This window comes from Lepisosteus platostomus, chromosome 26 (genome assembly GCF_059453375.1).
Source record: "Lepisosteus platostomus isolate fLepPlt1 chromosome 26, fLepPlt1.hap1, whole genome shotgun sequence".
In the NCBI taxonomy this organism is placed as follows: Eukaryota; Metazoa; Chordata; class Actinopteri; order Semionotiformes; family Lepisosteidae; genus Lepisosteus; species Lepisosteus platostomus.
Window position 1 is genome coordinate 14,670,769 of NC_142636.1, and position 16,936 is coordinate 14,687,704.

Genomic DNA, 16,936 nt, shown 5'->3' on the forward strand with positions numbered 1-16,936 from the left:
CTGAGAGAGAGAGGGGTTAATACAGACACACTGACTGGACACTCCAGTACATTAACACTGCACTGAGAGAGAGGGGTTAATATAGACACACTGACTGGACACTCCAGTACATGAACACTGCACTGAGAGAGAGGGGTTAATACAGACACACTGACTGGACACTCCAGTACATTAACACTGCACTGAGAGAGAGAGGGGTTAATACAGACACACTGACTGGACACTCCAGTACATTAACACTGCACTGAGAGAGAGAGGGGTTCATACAGACACACTGACTGGACACTCCAGTACATTAACACTGCACTGAGAGAGAGAGGGGTTAATACAGACACCCTGACTGGACACTCCAGTACATTAACACTGCACTGAGAGAGAGGGGTTAATACAGACACACTGACTGGACACTCCAGTACATTAACACTGCACTGAGAGAGAGGGGTTAATATAGACACACTGACTGGACACTCCAGTACATGAACACTGCACTGAGAGAGAGGGGTTAATACAGACACACTGACTGGACACTCCAGTACATTAACACTGCACTGAGAGAGAGAGAGGGGTTAATACAGACACACTGACTGGACACTCCAGTACATTAACACTGCACTGAGAGAGAGGGGTTAATACAGACACACTGGACACTACCGCACTTCAAACATTTACTTTTCCTACAGAGATGCTTGTGGAGAACTATCCATGCGACACACGAGACCTGGGACTCTTGTGTTAGGGTGTGCTCTGTTTTCTGAGCTGTGTTGACTCAGCCACACTGACAGAGGGAAAGGCAGCAGTACTGGCTGCAACAGCAGTAGTAATTGTAATTATAGTAGCTTAATTAATAATTATACTTATACTAATTATAGTGCTTGGCTATATGGTAGATGTCATAGCAATGACAGCAGCGGTGCAGCTCTGTGTAGCTCTGCCGGCAGGAGATACGGTGTGGTTCTACTTGATGTTGTTGTTTCCAGCAGGAAATGTAGTGCTTCCATGTTAGTGTCTCCTCCTCTTTGTGCTTGGTGTTGTGTATCGGTGTGTGTGCAGGACTGACCGTGCAGGGGCCATGTGTGTGTGCAGGACTGACCGTGCAGGGGCCGTGTGTGTGTGCAGGACTGACCGCGCTGGGCCGTGTGTGTGTGGGCAGGACTGACCGCGCTGGGCCGTGTGTGTGTGGGCAGGACTGACCGCGCTGGGCCGTGTGTGCGTGGGCAGGACTCTGCACAGGACCTCACCCACAGTCCAGCTAACGAGCCAGAGAGCTGAAACAAAGGTGCCCCAGTTCTTAACGAGATGACAGCGCCCGCGTGTCGAGACTGCAGCGTGCCCCGCCGGAACACATTGAGCATGGTGACCACGGTGAGACGCCTCTCCTGTCCTCACATCTTACACCAGATTCACTCTTCTCTCCCTGAGCTCTTCTAGAGCCAGACCCCTCACCCCCCTCTCTCTCTCTCTTCTAGAGCCAGACCCCCCTCTCTTCTAGAGCCAGACCCCTCACCCCCCTCTCTCTCTCTCTTCTAGAGCCAGACCCCCCTCTCTTCTAGAGCCAGACCCCTCACCCCCCCTCTCTCTCTCTTCTAGAGCCAGACCCCCCTCTCTTCTAGAGCTAGACCCCTCACCCCCCTCTCTCTCTCTTCTAGAGCCAGACCCCCCTCTCTTCTAGAGCCAGACCCCTCACCCCCCCTCTCTCTCTCTTCTAGAGCCAGACCCCCCTCTCTTCTAGAGCCAGACCCCTCACCCCCCCTCTCTCTCTCTTCTAGAGCCAGACCCCCCTCTCTTCTAGAGCCAGACCCCCCACTCTCTCTTCTAGAGCCAGACCTCCTTCTCTCTCTCTTCTAGAGCCAGACCCCCCTTCTTCTAGAGCCAGACCTCCTTCTTGCTCTCTCTTCTAGAGCCAGACCCCCCCCCTCTCTCTCTTCTAGAGCCAGACCTCCTCCTCTCTCTCTTCTAGAGCCAGACCCCCTCCTCCTCTCTCTCTTCTAGAGCCAGACCCCCCCCTCTCTCTTCTAGAGCCAGACCTCCTCCTCTCTCTCTTCTAGAGCCAGACCCCCCCTCTCTCTCTTCTAGAGCCAGACCTCCTTCTCTCTCTCTTCTAGAGCCAGACCTCCTCCTCCCCTCTCTCTCTTCTAGAGCCAGACCCCCCTCTCTTCTAGAGCCAGACCCCCTCCTCCTCTCTCTCTTCTAGAGCCAGACCCCCCCTCTCTCTCTTCTAGAGCCAGACCCCTCACCCCCTCTCTCTCTTCTAGAGCCAGACCTTCTTCTCTCTCTCTCTTCTAGAGCCAGACCTCCTCCTCCCCTCTCTCTCTTCTAGAGCCAGCCTGTCTCTTTCTCTCAGCTCTCTCAGGGCCTTGGCCCCCTCTCTCCCTGCCCCCCTCCCCGCAGTTACAGATACGGGCCGCTGGGGCCCCTGACAGCTAAGAGATTAATGGGCGTCATCAGTCTGCGCCGCCCCCCCCCACACCCCCGCGACAAGCACCGTCAGCACGGGCGCGAACAATGGTGCTGTGTTCTGTCAGCCCCCGGAAAAGAACAGGGACCGTGTACATCACTGACAGCCCACACTGTCCCATACAGAGACCCCCAACCATCCACAGACACAGCCCAGGACACAAACAGAGACCCCCAACCATCCACAGACACAGCCCAGGACACAAACAGAGACCCCCAACCATCCACAGACACAGCCCAGGACACAAACAGAGACCCCCTAATCATCCACAGACACAGCCCAGAGTACAGTATGTGCACAGACACCAGTAATCCACACTGACAAGCTGGAGGAACTGAGTCTCTTTAGTGTTTAACAGAGAAGACTTCAAAACTGAAACTACAAGGAGGTGTTTAAAACTGAGAACAGGAAGGGCTTCTTTACACAAAGGGTGGTGGGAGTGTGGATCAAGCAACCCAGCCATGCTACTGAAGCCCATACCCTGGACTCTTCCAACACACAGCTGAATGAGATCCTGCAGTCAGAACAGGGGGCGCTACTTTACACAGAGAGTGGTGGGAGTGTGAAACAAGCTGCCCAGCCATTTTCTGGAAGCTGGTATCCTGGATCGTCTCGAGACGCAGCTGGATGAGGTGCTGGGATCAATGAGCTACTAACAACCAAACAGGCAGGACGGGCTTAACAGCTCCTCTCGTTTGCAAACTCTTTTCGGTCTCTGTACATGTGACATAGGGGCTGGGATCAACACCCCGAGTCCGCCCGCACTCGGCCAGCGACGACCCCGCTCACCCTCGGCGCGCCGTGACGTCATCGACACGTCACGCACAGCCTTTCCGCACGCAGTCGGACTTCGGCCGGAAACAAGACGCGTTTTATCGGAAGTCGATCAAAGCGTGTGTGCAGCGCCAACAAAAATATTTTTTCCCAGATTATAAATGCCTACACACACATGGCATGCCTCCCAGATTATACACAGTGTAGGAGAGGATATCAGAGTACGTGTGTGAATCTATATTCTCCCCCGAGGATGAGGCACATACTGCACAGATACACGGGATCGTCCCATTCCGAGCGCGGGTGGGAAACAATGACGTCACCGGACCCTGGACACGTGCGCGCGCACCCCCTACCCGCACGGACGCCGTGTCGCGCAGGTGCGTGTCCCGTGCCCGTGCCGTGAACTGTGGCCCTGTTCTTGGAACTTCACAAACCCTTCCGTTGCACAGGGGTACTTTCCGGCCCGCGCAACCCTACCCGCCCGGGACATCGCCGGGGCAAGAACCGAACTTCCCCGGCGGCGCTGCAGGGGCTTTCGCCCCGTGTCCAGCTGGTGCTGCTGTTGCCAAGGCGACTGGGGGGGATCTCCCGCGCGGGCCGGGGGCGTGTCAGCGCGACACGGTGAACGGGTTCCCCCGGTTCTGACCTTGAGGCCCGGTTTGGACGGTTTCAAGGGGATTCGCGCGCTCACACACAGCGCGACCGATTCTCGCTGCCACGCAGCTCGCAGCCCACAGCACAGGGAGAGAGCGGGGTCGCGATCAAGCCGTTATTCCTGCCTCGGATTGCTGTGTCTACACGCAGTAAACACGCACACGATAGCGCCCGGGTCCTGCTGTAGTGCACACGCACACGATAGCGCCCGGGTCCTGCTGCAGAGCACACGCACACGATAGCGCCCGGGTCCTGCTGCAGAGCACACGCACACGATAGCGCCCGGGTCCTGCTGTAGTGCACACGCACACGATAGCGCCCGGGTCCTGCTGCAGAGCACACGCACACGATAGCGCCCGGGTCCTGCTGTAGTGCACACGCACACGATAGCGCCCGGGTCCTGCTGCAGAGCACACGCACACGATAGCGCCCGGGTCCTGCTGCAGAGCACACGCACACGATAGCGCCCGGTCCTGCTGTAGTGCACACGCACACGATAGCGCCCGGGTCCTGCTGTAGTGCACACGCACACGATAGCGCCCGGGTCCTGCTGTAGTGCACACGCACACGATAGCGCCCGGGTCCTGCTGTAGTGCACACGCACACGATAGCGCCCGGGTCCTGCTGTAGTGCACACGCACACGATAGCGCCCGGGTCCTGCTGTAGTGCACACGCACACGATAGCGCCCGTGTCCTGCTGTAGTGCACACGGACACGATAGCGCCCGGGTCCTGCTGTAGTGCACACACACACGATAGCGCCCGGGTCCTGCTGTAGTGCACACACACACGATAGCGCCCGGGTCCTGCTGTAGTGCACACACACACGATAGCGCCCGGGTCCTGCTGTAGTGCACACGCACACGATAGCGCCCGGGTCCTGCTGTAGTGCACACGCACACGATAGCGCCCGTGTCTGGGAGGTCTTTCTCACAAGCCTGGAGAATGACACTAGTACCTCACACTCTCTCTCACACAGGCCAAATGAATGACACTGCCTCACTCACACACACAAACACACACATGACAGAAAATGACACTGCCTCACACACACACAAACACACACATGACAGATAATGACACTGCCTCACACACACACATGGACAGTGAATGACACTGCCTCACACACTCACACACACAGGGCAGTGAATGACACTGCCTCTCAAACACACACACACACACACACACACACACACACACACACACACAGGGCAGTGAATGACACTGCCTCTCAAACACACAAACACACACAGGGCAGTGAATGACACTGCCTCTCTCTCACACACAAACACACAGGGCAGTGAATGACACTGCCTCACACACTCCCACACACAGGACAGTGAATGACACTGCCTCTCACACACAAATACAAACACACACAGGACCAATGAATGACAATGCCTCTCACACACAAATACAAACACACACAGGACCAATGAATGACACTGCCTCTCACACACAAATACAAACACACACAGGACCAATGAATGACACTGCCTCTCACACACAAATACATACACACACAGGACCAATGAATGACACTGCCTCTCACACACAAATACAAACACACACAGGACCAATGAATGACACTGCCTCTCACACACAAATACAAACACACACAGGACAGTGAATGACAATGCCTCTCACACACAAATACAAACACACACACAGGGCCGTGATTGACACTGCCTCACACACACACACACACACAGGATCAGCACGATTTAAGCGACTTCACCCGCAGAGGAGACTGAAGAGAGACCAGCGAGGTGCGGGTAGGACCCTAACAATGATCCCAGCGCTGCCAAAACACAGGAGCCCCACCGAACCGAGCCGGTCCCGAGAGAGAGAGAGGGAGGTCCTTACCCGTGCTGACCAGGGACAGCAAGGCGAGCGCCGCGAACACAGCGCAGTACACTCCCGAGACTGGCATTGTTCCCAGCGATCTGCGCCTTTCCTCCTGGCCAAAACCACGGGCTGGTGTTTTCTTCGAAAAAAAATAAAAATAAAATGACAATGAAGGCATCAGTCCCCCGAAAAACACGCCGGTACGCCTTTCGATCCAGCCTCCCGTGGACAAGACAGGCTCTCGCTTACATCACAGGAATCACACTCATAGTAATTAACAAAGGTTGGATCGCGCAGCAGAGCAAAATGGGTTTTTTCCCGTCACACGCACTGGCCCGGCCAGTTCCACCTTGATACTTCACATGTTAATGAACTCTCGGGAGGGGGGGGGGGGCGGCCCGCCGTCAGCCAATAGGTGCCCGTTCCGACAGCGGGGGGCGGGGATGTTGTTGGGTTAGGGGCGGGGCGACCGCACGGAGTGGACGGGGGGGGGGTCGAGGGGGGCGTATTTAAAGGGCCAGCGTCATAAAACCCTCACCGCTCTTGAAGAGGCTGACGCGAACGCTTACAGACACGAGTTATGCTTGTGCCGCTGTAATAACAGAAATCTGAGCACGACAGCGCGATCCCAGGTCTCCCGGGCTGTGGCGGAGACCGCGCTCGCCTATTCTGAAATAAAAACAGATTGTTTTGTTTTATCTTAAGATCCGATGCGATCCGAACTACAGTGTCTGATCCCCCTAATTTAATTAGCCATTACCTTAATTAATGTTTCTTTTCAGATTTAATTTTCTGGTTCTGCTCTAACGGTTCTGATAAAGATGTATTAGGAAGCTGAAAGCTGAGACCGAGGAGGCCAATTAATTAGATATAATTCTCTCAATTAGTGGGGTCAATTACGGAGGTGAAAAGAGCAGTGAAGGGGACAGGGGGTGAGGGAGCAGGACGTTGGGGTGCCCTCTCTGCAACTGGGCGCTAAAATCTGGGGATCACTCCAGGAAGATACTGCAAGGGATCAGCTCTGAGGTCATGTGGTGTTCCTGGCCGGAGTCCCCAGTGTGAATTAGGAGCTGGAGGCACCTCTGTGCACAGAGAGTGGCGGGTGCAGGGGTATGAGAGGCGAAGATATGCAAAGCTCCTGCAGCCTTCCCACTCATGTCTGTGGGAGGACCAAAGAGTGGGCAAATTGTGTTTCCGTCTTTGAACGTGGTTCTGAAGATGGGAAAGTAAAAGACATTTCATTAGACCCAATAACAGAATTCTCAAGAGGGCACTGAACAGAGGGAACGAAAGCACAGGGGGGAGAGAGAGAGAGAGACAGAGGGAGGGGGGAGAGAGGGGAGAGAGGAGAGAGAGGAGAGAGGGGGACAGAGGGAGGGGGGAGAGAGGGAGGGAGGAAGAGGGGAGAGAGAGAGGAGACAGGGGAGAGAGGGAGGGAGGGAAGGAGAGGGGAGAGAGAGAGGAGACAGGGGAGAGAGGGGGACAGAGGGAGGGGGGAGAGAGGGAGACACAGAGAAGGGAGCAGGTGTGATAAGCCAGCTTTATTGAGGTTTGTGTCTCCTCTCCCTGACAGATGGCTGCAGTGTCCTGCTCAGTGTGGCCCCTGCTGTCTCCCCCAGGGCACTGAGCTGTGGCTGAGCTGAGCTCTGGGGAACTGGGCTTGAGGGTAATGAGGGATCAGCACAGTCTGCTACACTGACTTTCTCCTCTCTCTCTCCTCTCCCCTCTCTCCTCTCTTCTCTCTCCTCCCTCTCTCTCCTCTTTCTCCTCTCTCTCCTCTCTCCTCCCTCTCTCCTCTCTCCTCCCTCTCTCTCCTCTTCTCTCTCCTCCCTCTCTCTCCTCTCTCCTCCCTCTCTCGTCTCTCCTCTCTCTCTCCTCTCCCCTCTCTCTGTCTCTCCATCTCCTCCTGATCTGTTATGGGGTGCCCTTGGCTTTTTGCTTTTTATTTAATTGTTATGTTTCCTCTTCATCTATTTTTTAAAATAAATCTGGGAGACAAAAGATAATTGGAGTCCGCTGCTGTTTCGCTCGCTTCTCTAAATTTTATAAGCTCATTCTGACCGACGATGATAACGGGAAATTCAGGTTAGCAGCTGCGATTTAAACCCGTCTGTGGCGACACCTAGTGGTCGAGAATAAAATGACAGTCGTTTTCTCTTCAATTGAGAGTAAACTATCTTCTCAGCACTCAGACTTCAGTTTCTAATGTAAGTCCTGTCATAGCTTAATTAGTGCTTATAGTTATTTTCAGTCGCAAACAATTGCAGTTTTTATGTTACAAACTAAATTTTGTAGTTAATGCCCAAAGACGTATGTCCTGTCTTATCTCCTAAACATAAAAGATCAGAGGAGCTGAGTCTCTTCAGTCTTGCACAGACTCGAACCCAGGGCCCCAGTGCTGTGAGGCAGCAACGCTAGTCCTGGTCTAACCCTGATGGCAGTGAATTCATTCCCTGCCGGGACAGTCTTTCACTCTGGCTGTTGTTCTAACTTCCTCGATGTCCAGTTTGTTTCATCTGGGTTTGTTCTGCATTATCATTTCTGCGGCGTTAATATTAACAAAATAAATAATTAAACAAGCCGACAGCTTAACGATGGCGCTGTTTACGGGGCGTGGAGCCGCAGGAAATCATTAAGACAGCGAGAGTGTCCAACACGCCGAGCGGCCGGGGCAATTTAATTATACAGTATAGACAGCGCTGCGCACACACACCCGCGCCGTGAATATATCTCCTTGATTGCCTCTTTCCAAAATCGGCTCTGGGAATTACCGGTGTGTCCGACCCAGGGAGGAGTGTGAAGGGAATATTAATGAGGAGATATCAGAGAGGGAGAGCGGAGAAGAGTGATAGAGGGGTGAATTTGGGGGCAAGGTGAGAGGAGAGGGACAGCAGTTTCCACAAAAACGACAGACCAATTCTTTATTTCACCTTTTTAATTCACAAAGCACAATGACACAAGAGAGCCTTGTCTCCCTGGAAAAGGATTGAAAAAGTGCATCAGTATTTCCGAGACAAAACTCCGCCGACAGATAACACACTAAAGAAGGATTCTCTTGCCAGATAAAAGCATATTTTTAACGATATGTGTGATTGTCTCTTTTCCTTTGATAAAATATTCTCTGGCAGAAACAGCCTTTCTTCTCCTTCTCATCGCAGATTTGGCATTTCATTTGCATATAAAATGTGAAGAAAAAAAAAAGCAATCAAACCCAGTGCCTGTAGAATAAACCCTGACGATTGTGACAGCAGTAGCAGACGGTAAAAGATCAGTGCAACAGCTCCAGATCACACCCCTCCATGTTGTGTGTCAGGGTGCAGTCACCCCTGGCACCTCTTCCACTTCTGTAGTCTGGTACACGGTTCGAGTCGAGAGGCTGGGCCTCTGGCCCGTGCTTAGTCCTAGATCTGGGGTGTCCAGCCCAGCTCCGGGGGAGCCCCTCATCCTAATCTCACTGCTCTTCAAGCAGGCGACTTTATTAAATTTAGCAAGAGATCGTTTCGAGCATGAATCTAAAAAAAAAAAAACTATAAATCACTCACTTAATCGATCAGTAACTTCTAATTGTCTCCTAATCTTTAGAGTAGAGGGGATTTCAGGAGGACCAGTAAGAGCCCCATGCTAGACCTCCCCTGCAGGCTCGATTCCCTCCTAGATGGCGGACAGTCGCTCCAGGCCAGCGTCCAACCCGACCCATCCCTCAAGTCGGCCGTTCGAGAGCGAGTCTCAACAGCTGGCCTGGTTCTAGACCCCCCACTGCCGCCTAAGATCTCGACCCGCCACCCGCCACTCTAGAACAGCCCCGCGGCCCTGACTGTGCAGAAGAGGAGAGTCCAGTCAACACCCTGCATGAAACCCGAAGATAATCACATATTTCAAGAGCGAAAGGAAAGAGCCTCAATCTCATCTCTTTTTAACGGCGATGAGCCCCCCCAGGACTGCCCCCCCCCCAGCTGGAAGACAGGTGTCCTGAAGACCGAGGTCCTGCAGAAGAACGAGGAAACACAGATGAGTGCCGTCTGTCCCACGGTCCAAGTGTCCATTACCCCACCCCCTCTCCCTCTCACCCCCTCTCACCGGTCAGACCAGGGGCTGGGTGTCTCCCACAGTGGAGGGCAGGGACTCCACACTGCTCCTGTAGATGGGCTTCTTCTGGGAGTGATCGTCACTGAGAGAGAGAGAGAGAGAGAGGACAGTGAGACAGACAAGCTGGGGACAGAGAGACGCAGACAGGGGACCCTGCCTGTCTCTCCGCCATGTTCTCTGAAGTGCTGTGTTGATTGTGTCTGCTTTAGCAAGACAAATCCAGCAGTCAGTGAAGCGCCGTGAATTGGAACTTCTAGAGACAGGAGCACAGAGAGAGAGAGACGACACAGCGAGGGAGACAGAGAGACAGAGACGGGCACACAGTGAGACAGAGAGACAGAGAGAGAGACACGGGTACACGGTCACCTACATGGGCCCCTTGCTGGCCCTGTGCTTGCTGCGCCGGTACAGACAGACGGACAGGCCCAGCGCCAGGAGCAGCAGCCCGGCCGCCGGCACTGATGTCATCAGCACGAGACGGCCCCGCGCGGACTGGAGCCAGGGGAGCTCTTCCTCTGCGTGACCCCAAAAACCACATCCATCAGAACCCCCATCCTGACACACAGAGACCCCCCACCCCCAAGACCGCCCCCTCAGCCCCTCCCACCAACCTGTGCCACACCCTGCAAACCCCCCCCCCCGCCTCGTCTGTAAAGACCCCCCATCCGTGAGGATCACAGGGCCGGATTCCGGAGAACTGCACGGATTTGGAACAGCCTGAGGCTTCTTCTGCCCCATCTCTTAAGGAGCTCACAAATCAATTAGTGACTAATTTCCCCTTGAGACAAGGGCCCTGGGGCGTGGTCACCCTGCTCCCCCACCCCCTGTCCCCCCAGCAGCGTCCCCACCTGGCACCACCAAGATCTGCAGGGAGCGTCTCTTGACCAGAGAGGAGACGGAGGGGTGTTGTGCCGTACAGGTGTACGTCCCAGAGTCCTCCTCTCGAACCCTGCGCAGCTTCAGCTTGCTGGACAGCTCCATCCAGTCATCGCCCTGCAAGCAGAGGAGAGGAGTTGGGGGGGATTGGCAAGACTGAGCCACCGCCACCCCCCTTATTTGCAACACAGTGGAACAGTCCCTTATTCCCCACCCCCTCATAATGGTCCAGTCTGTGTCAGCATCTACAACAGGCCCTACAGGCCTGGAACAGCACTGCTGCGTTTCGGGTTTGAACATGCTGCAGTGGGCCTCTGCCTGCTCCTGCAGCTCTCAGTCACCCGCTAGAGGGCAGCATTGCACGGCGGCGCAGGGCTCACTGCTGAGGGAGACCCGACCCAAGCAGCACAATAAGGCCTTTATTTCGAGGGAGACATTTCAGGGGAAGAAGAAAAGCTTTGAATGCGATTTCCGTGCGAGAAGAGAGTCAGAAGCAGGGAGGAGCTCTGCATGAGGGAGGCTGGGATTCACCAGACAGAGAGACAGCTGTAGTGTAAGTGGTACGGAGAGAGAGAGAGAGAGAGAGACAGGCAGGCAAGGAGAGGCTCCAGTCTCACCTCTTTGCTCCAGGAGAACTGCGGCGTCTCGGAGGCCGAGGTCGAGCACTCGACCTCCACATCGCCCCCTACAGCCACGCGCAGCTCCTGCAGCTGGCCAGAGAAGCGGCTGTAGAAGCTGCTGTCCCTGTAGATGGACAGTTCCCTCATGTCTGTGTGGGGGGAGACAGGGCAGAGGCAGGTCACGAGACAGAGAGCTCACTGCACACACACACACACACACACACACACTCCGGACCCACTCCGGACCCACTCCGGACCCACTCCGGACCCACTCACAGTGCACGGGGACGGACAGGCTGTTGGAGACGCTGGAGCTGTTGCTGGCGCTGGGCCCGGTGTCGTTGGCATGGGAACCGTCACGGGCGCAGCGGTAAGGGCCACTGGTCCAGCTCTGTACCGCGGGGATGTGGAGCTGCAGGCGGCCCTCAGTCCGGGTCACATTCACCTCGAAGAACCAGCACCGGAAGTGCCGGGCCTGGTCCAGGCGGTACCAGGAGCCCATGTACTGCAAGAGACCAGACACAGTGAGGCGGACGGGCAGTCGGGCGGTCAGAGAGACAGTGGGGTGGACGGGCAGTCAGGCGGTCAGAGAGACAGTGAGGTGGACGGGCAGTCAGGGAATCTGACAGATCTGCGGAAATGTTGTCCGAGCAGGTAGCACTGACCCGAGAGTATTTCTGGTAATACACTCCACTCATGTCCGACTCCGGGTCAGAGAGACATTCCAGACTGATAGACTGACCCTCCAGTACAGGGCCAGCTGGACCCTTCAAGACCAGAGAAGGAGAACCTGACAGAGATACAGAGAGAGAGAGGGGTTAATACAGACACACTGACTGGACACTCCAGTACATTAACACTGCACTGAGAGAGAGGGGTTCATACAGACACACTGACTGGACACTCCAGTACATTAACACTGCACTGAGAGAGAGAGGGGTTAATACAGACACACTGACTGGACACTCCAGTACATGAACACTGCACTGAGAGAGAGAGGGGTTAATACAGACACACTGACTGGACACTCCAGTACATGAACACTGCACTGAGAGAGAGAGGGGTTAATACAGACACACTGACTGGACACTCCAGTACATGAACACTGCACTGAGAGAGAGAGGGGTTAATACAGACACACTGACTGGACACTCCAGTACATGAACACTGCACTGAGAGAGAGGGGTTCATACAGACACACTGACTGGACACTCCAGTACATTAACACTGCACTGAGAGAGAGGGGTTAATACAGACACACTGACTGGACACTCCAGTACATGAACACTGCACTGAGAGAGAGAGGGGTTAATACAGACACACTGACTGGACACTCCAGTACATGAACACTGCACTGAGAGAGAGAGGGGTTAATACAGACACACTGACTGGACACTCCAGTACATGAACACTGCACTGAGAGAGAGAGGGGTTAATACAGACACACTGACTGGACACTCCAGTACATGAACACTGCACTGAGAGAGAGAGGGGTTAATACAGACACACTGACTGGACACTCCAGTACATGAACACTGCACTGAGAGAGAGGGGTTAATACAGACACACTGACTGGACACTCCAGTACATGAACACTGCACTGAGAGAGAGAGGGGTTAATACAGACACACTGACTGGACACTCCAGTACATGAACACTGCACTGAGAGAGAGAGGGGTTAATACAGACACACTGACTGGACACTCCAGTACATGAACACTGCACTGAGAGAGAGGGGTTAATACAGACACACTGACTGGACACTCCAGTACATGAACACTGCACTGAGAGAGAGAGGGGTTAATACAGACACACTGACTGGACACTCCAGTACATGAACACTGCACTGAGAGAGAGAGGGGTTAATACAGACACACTGACTGGACACTCCAGTACATGAACACTGCACTGAGAGAGAGAGGGGTTAATACAGACACACTGACTGGACACTCCAGTACATGAACACTGCACTGAGAGAGAGAGGGGTTAATACAGACACACTGACTGGACACTCCAGTACATGAACACTGCACTGAGAGAGAGGGGTTAATACAGACACACTGACTGGACACTCCAGTACATGAACACTGCACTGAGAGAGAGAGGGGTCAATACAGACACACTGACTGGACACTCCAGTACATGAACACTGCACTGAGAGAGAGAGGGGTTAATACAGACACACTGACTGGACACTCCAGTACATGAACACTGCACTGAGAGAGAGGGGTTAATACAGACACACTGACTGGACACTCCAGTACATGAACACTGCACTGAGAGAGAGAGGGGTCAATACAGACACACTGACTGGACACTCCAGTACATGAACACTGCACTGAGAGAGAGAGGGGTTCATACAGACACACTGACTGGACACTCCAGTACATGAACACTTCCACATTCCACCACTTGTCTTCTGTGGAAGACAGGGGCTTCCCACTCGCAGATCCCGACCCCACCACCACGCTGTCCCTCCCACACGCGAAACCGAAAGTCGCAGGAGCGCGGGGAAGTCTCCAGGCGAGACCGTGGCTTCGCCGCTGCAGATCAGCTGGTCACCTCCCCTCCGCCCCGTGACACAAACACGCGGGTCATCGTGCGGCTCCGAGGACTCGCCACCCCCCACCGACACAATTTCAACCCGTGTATTTCATCCCACCCGCCCGCTCGTCCCCGCCCCGACCGCACGTACCGGTCCGGCCAGGCGAAAGTCAGAGCGGTCTCTACCTGCGCACTTGGGAACCTTCCCCAGCCGAGCCGAGCAAGAAGCCCTTTCATCATCATCATCAAGTCGCCTCGGCCGCCCAGTATTGCGCCAATACAAGTTCACCGAACTTTCCTGCCCAGTTCTGGTGTCGAGAGGTTCTCCCCGGGTCGGTTTCCGAAAGACGGCTCTGACGGGCGAAGGAGCCGCGACCTCGGCCGGTTCCGAGGTGAATATCCGAGCGCCGTGGACCGGGACCCTTGCGCGAGCAGGGGAGGTTCCGAAAGCGAACGGTACCGCTTTCGTGCTGGCGCTCGTGTTCAGAAGAAGGACTCACAGACCAGCAGACCTCCTGAAAGTGCAATGCTCGGAACCGGATCCAAAAGCGATTCCCCCCCCAAGCCTGCTGTGGGTCACCCCAATTCTGCCTTTCAGAACCGGCTGCGTAACGACCTTTAACCACCGCGATAAAGCGACCCAGTTCCTCTAGTCCGGCTGTCCGGACAGCAGACAGTTTCTGTTGTTCTACAGTTCTGGCCGGATCCGGCAGGAGAGAGCTCACCGCGTGACCCGGGAAGAGCCAGCAGGCCCAGGAGCGCCAAGAGGAGAAAGGTTCTCATGGTTTGCGTTCGGTCCGGTCGGTCCTGGAAGCTGCGCCAGTGTGAAGCAGGAAGTGTCTACTCCAGATTATATATCGAGTCGCAAGACCCGTCTTCCGCAAACAAGACTCTCTCCGCCCTGCCTGCACAATTAACACGCCTAATTAGCAATTATAACAGCACCAGAACATGAAAATCAGAATCAAAATGCGCATCTTTTTTATTGACTTAGGCTAACGCAACCTCTCCCGTATTTCAATAACCGGACGATAAAAATAAATTGTTTCGGTAAATATTTTTGCTATATATGACGTCAGGTATAACTTTTTTTCCCCGTAGTTATACAAGCTGCCCTCCAATCACAACGCAAGGAATCCGTGACGTCATGCGTTGCCAGACTGTCTTAGAAAATGTACATTGTGTGGCCTCATTTAATCCCCTCAATTAGCAGGTGTTATGAACGATGTGGTGTGTTATGACACCACAAAATTAGATGGGGATTAGATGGGATGCTGGATTTACACACCCCAGAGTATCTGTAATTTTACATTAATACTCCTTCATCATCATCAGAGCTGTAGAGTCACTGTAGAGACACTCAGTCCAGCTCCTCTGTATCTTCACACTAACACTCCTTCATCATCATCAGAGCTGTAGAGTCACTGTAGAGACACTCAGTCCAGCTCCTCTGTATCTTCACACTAACACTCCTTCATCATCATCAGAGCTGGAGAGTCACTGTAGAGACACTCAGTCCAGCTCCTCTGTATCTTCACACTCACACTCCTTCATCATCATCAGAGCTGTAGAGTCACTGTAGAGACACTCAGTCCAGCTCCTCTGTATCTTCACACTAACACTCCTTCATCATCATCAGAGCTGTAGAGTAACGGTAGAGACACTCAGTCCAGCTCATCTGTATCTTCACACTAACACTCCTTCATCATCCTCAGAGCTGTAGAGTCACTGTAGAGACACTCAGTCCAGCTCATCTGTATCTTCACACTTACACTCCTTCATCATCATCCTCATCAGAGTTGTAAGTGATGAAGAACCTGCCCCCCCCTCTGTGCTTCGCTTCGCCTGCGTCCGTCAGCCGCGTGGCAGAACCGCGGCTCCTCGCGCTCGAGGTCTCGGGTGTCGCTGAGGCGGCAGCGAGCCGGGGTCAAAGGGCAGGTCCGGACAGGCCTCAGCTGGGTCTGCAGGCATGCAGCAGCGCCGCGGTGCTGAGGGACCTGGGCCAGCTCCCGGGGTGCTGTGTGTGTGTGTGTGTGTGTGTCTGTCTGTCTGTGCATCCATGGATGCAAATTCTTTAGTGGGAATAAGTCTTCATCCCAGTATGAATTAGTGCCCAATTAGACAAAGAATCCTGGTGTTAGTGTGTACGTGTGCCACTGTGTGTGCATCAGTGCGTGTGTGTTTTGTGTAGTGAACAGACTGTGGAGCTCAGTGTGTATCAGTGTGTGTGTTTTGTGTAGTGAACAGACTGTGGAGCTCATTGTGTATCAGTGTATTTTGTGTAGTGAACAGACTGTGGAGCTCAGTGTGTATCAGTGTATTTTGTGTAGTGAACAGACTGTGGAGCTCAGTGCGTATCAGTGTGTGTCTTTTGTGTAGTGAACAGACTGTGGAGCTCAGTGTGTATCAGTGTGTGTGTATTTTGTGTAGTGAACAGACTGTGGAGCTCAGTGTGTATCAGTGTGTGTATTTTGTGTAGTGAACAGACTGTGGAGCTCAGTGTGTATCAGTGTGTGTATTTTGTGTATGAGTGCCGGTGTGGCAGCGAGACAGCGCCTGGCGTGGCTTCTGAGTGGCGTCGTGCTTCAGCGGTGCGTCGGCCGGAGAGTGATCCACTCAGCGCTGCTGTGATCCGCGGGTCTGACGCCACACAGCCCAGCAAACACAAACCCACCCATCAGGTCAGCACACCAGTAACTGGCCTGGTTTTATAAAGCCGAGTAGCTGCTATTGTGTAGAAGAATGTGGACAGCAGACACACTGACTGTCCTTCCAGGACCAGGACTGGACAGCCCTGTGGACACACTGACTGTCCTTGCAGGACCAGGACTGGACAGCCCTGCGGACACACTGACCAGGCCTCCAGGACCAGGACTGGACAGCCCTGCAGACACACTGACCAGTCTCTCCAGGACCAGGACTGGACAGCCCTGCAGACACACTGACCAGGCCTCCAGGACCAGGACTGGACAGCCCTGCAGACACACTGACTGTCCCTCCAGGACCAGGACTGGACAGCCCTGCAGACACACTGACCAGTCTCTCCAGGACCAGGACTGGACAGCCCTGCAGACAC

At 54.1% G+C, this 16,936-nt stretch overlaps 2 protein-coding genes across 6 annotated transcripts in view; both read right to left on the reverse strand.

The window, feature by feature from the left end:
- The window catches only part of cadm4 (cell adhesion molecule 4), a 47,658-nt gene extending 41,555 nt beyond the window's left edge, over positions 1-6,103 (reverse strand). For 2 of the 5 annotated variants that reach the window (XM_088621281.1, XM_088621280.1), the window contains exon 1: positions 5,753-6,102. In XM_088621281.1, the coding sequence (XP_088477407.1) occupies positions 5,753-5,912 (160 nt within the window). In that variant the 5' untranslated portion in view covers positions 5,913-6,102. Of the gene's footprint in view, positions 1-5,752 lie in introns of all 5 variants that reach the window. The other 3 variants (XM_088621282.1, XM_088621283.1, XM_088621285.1) reach the window with 3 other exon arrangements.
- A 2,548-nt stretch (positions 6,104-8,651) lies between these two features.
- Positions 8,652-14,852, reverse strand: LOC148640332 (uncharacterized). Its single transcript, XM_088621311.1, has 8 exons — positions 14,586-14,852; positions 11,982-12,106; positions 11,593-11,821; positions 11,314-11,465; positions 10,669-10,813; positions 10,191-10,335; positions 9,812-9,902; positions 8,652-9,718 (listed from the first exon to the last, which is right to left on the reverse strand). Exons 1-7 carry the CDS (start codon positions 14,641-14,643, stop codon positions 9,815-9,817), a joined length of 942 nt encoding a protein of 313 aa, XP_088477437.1. The 5' UTR covers positions 14,644-14,852; the 3' UTR covers positions 8,652-9,718; positions 9,812-9,814.
- Positions 14,853-16,936: the final 2,084 nt, after the last annotated feature.

Coding starts and splice junctions, on each gene's coding strand:
- LOC148640332 (XM_088621311.1), bottom strand. CDS start 14,643: ATGAGAACCTTTCTCCTCTTGGCGCTCCTGGGCCTGCTGGCTCTTCCC. Junction 11,822..11,981: donor ATTACCAGAAATACTCTCGG/GTCAGTGCTACC, acceptor GGTCTCTTGCAG/TACATGGGCTCCTGGTACCG. Junction 10,336..10,668: donor GCAGATCTTGGTGGTGCCAG/GTGGGGACGCTG, acceptor GGGGTCACGCAG/AGGAAGAGCTCCCCTGGCTC.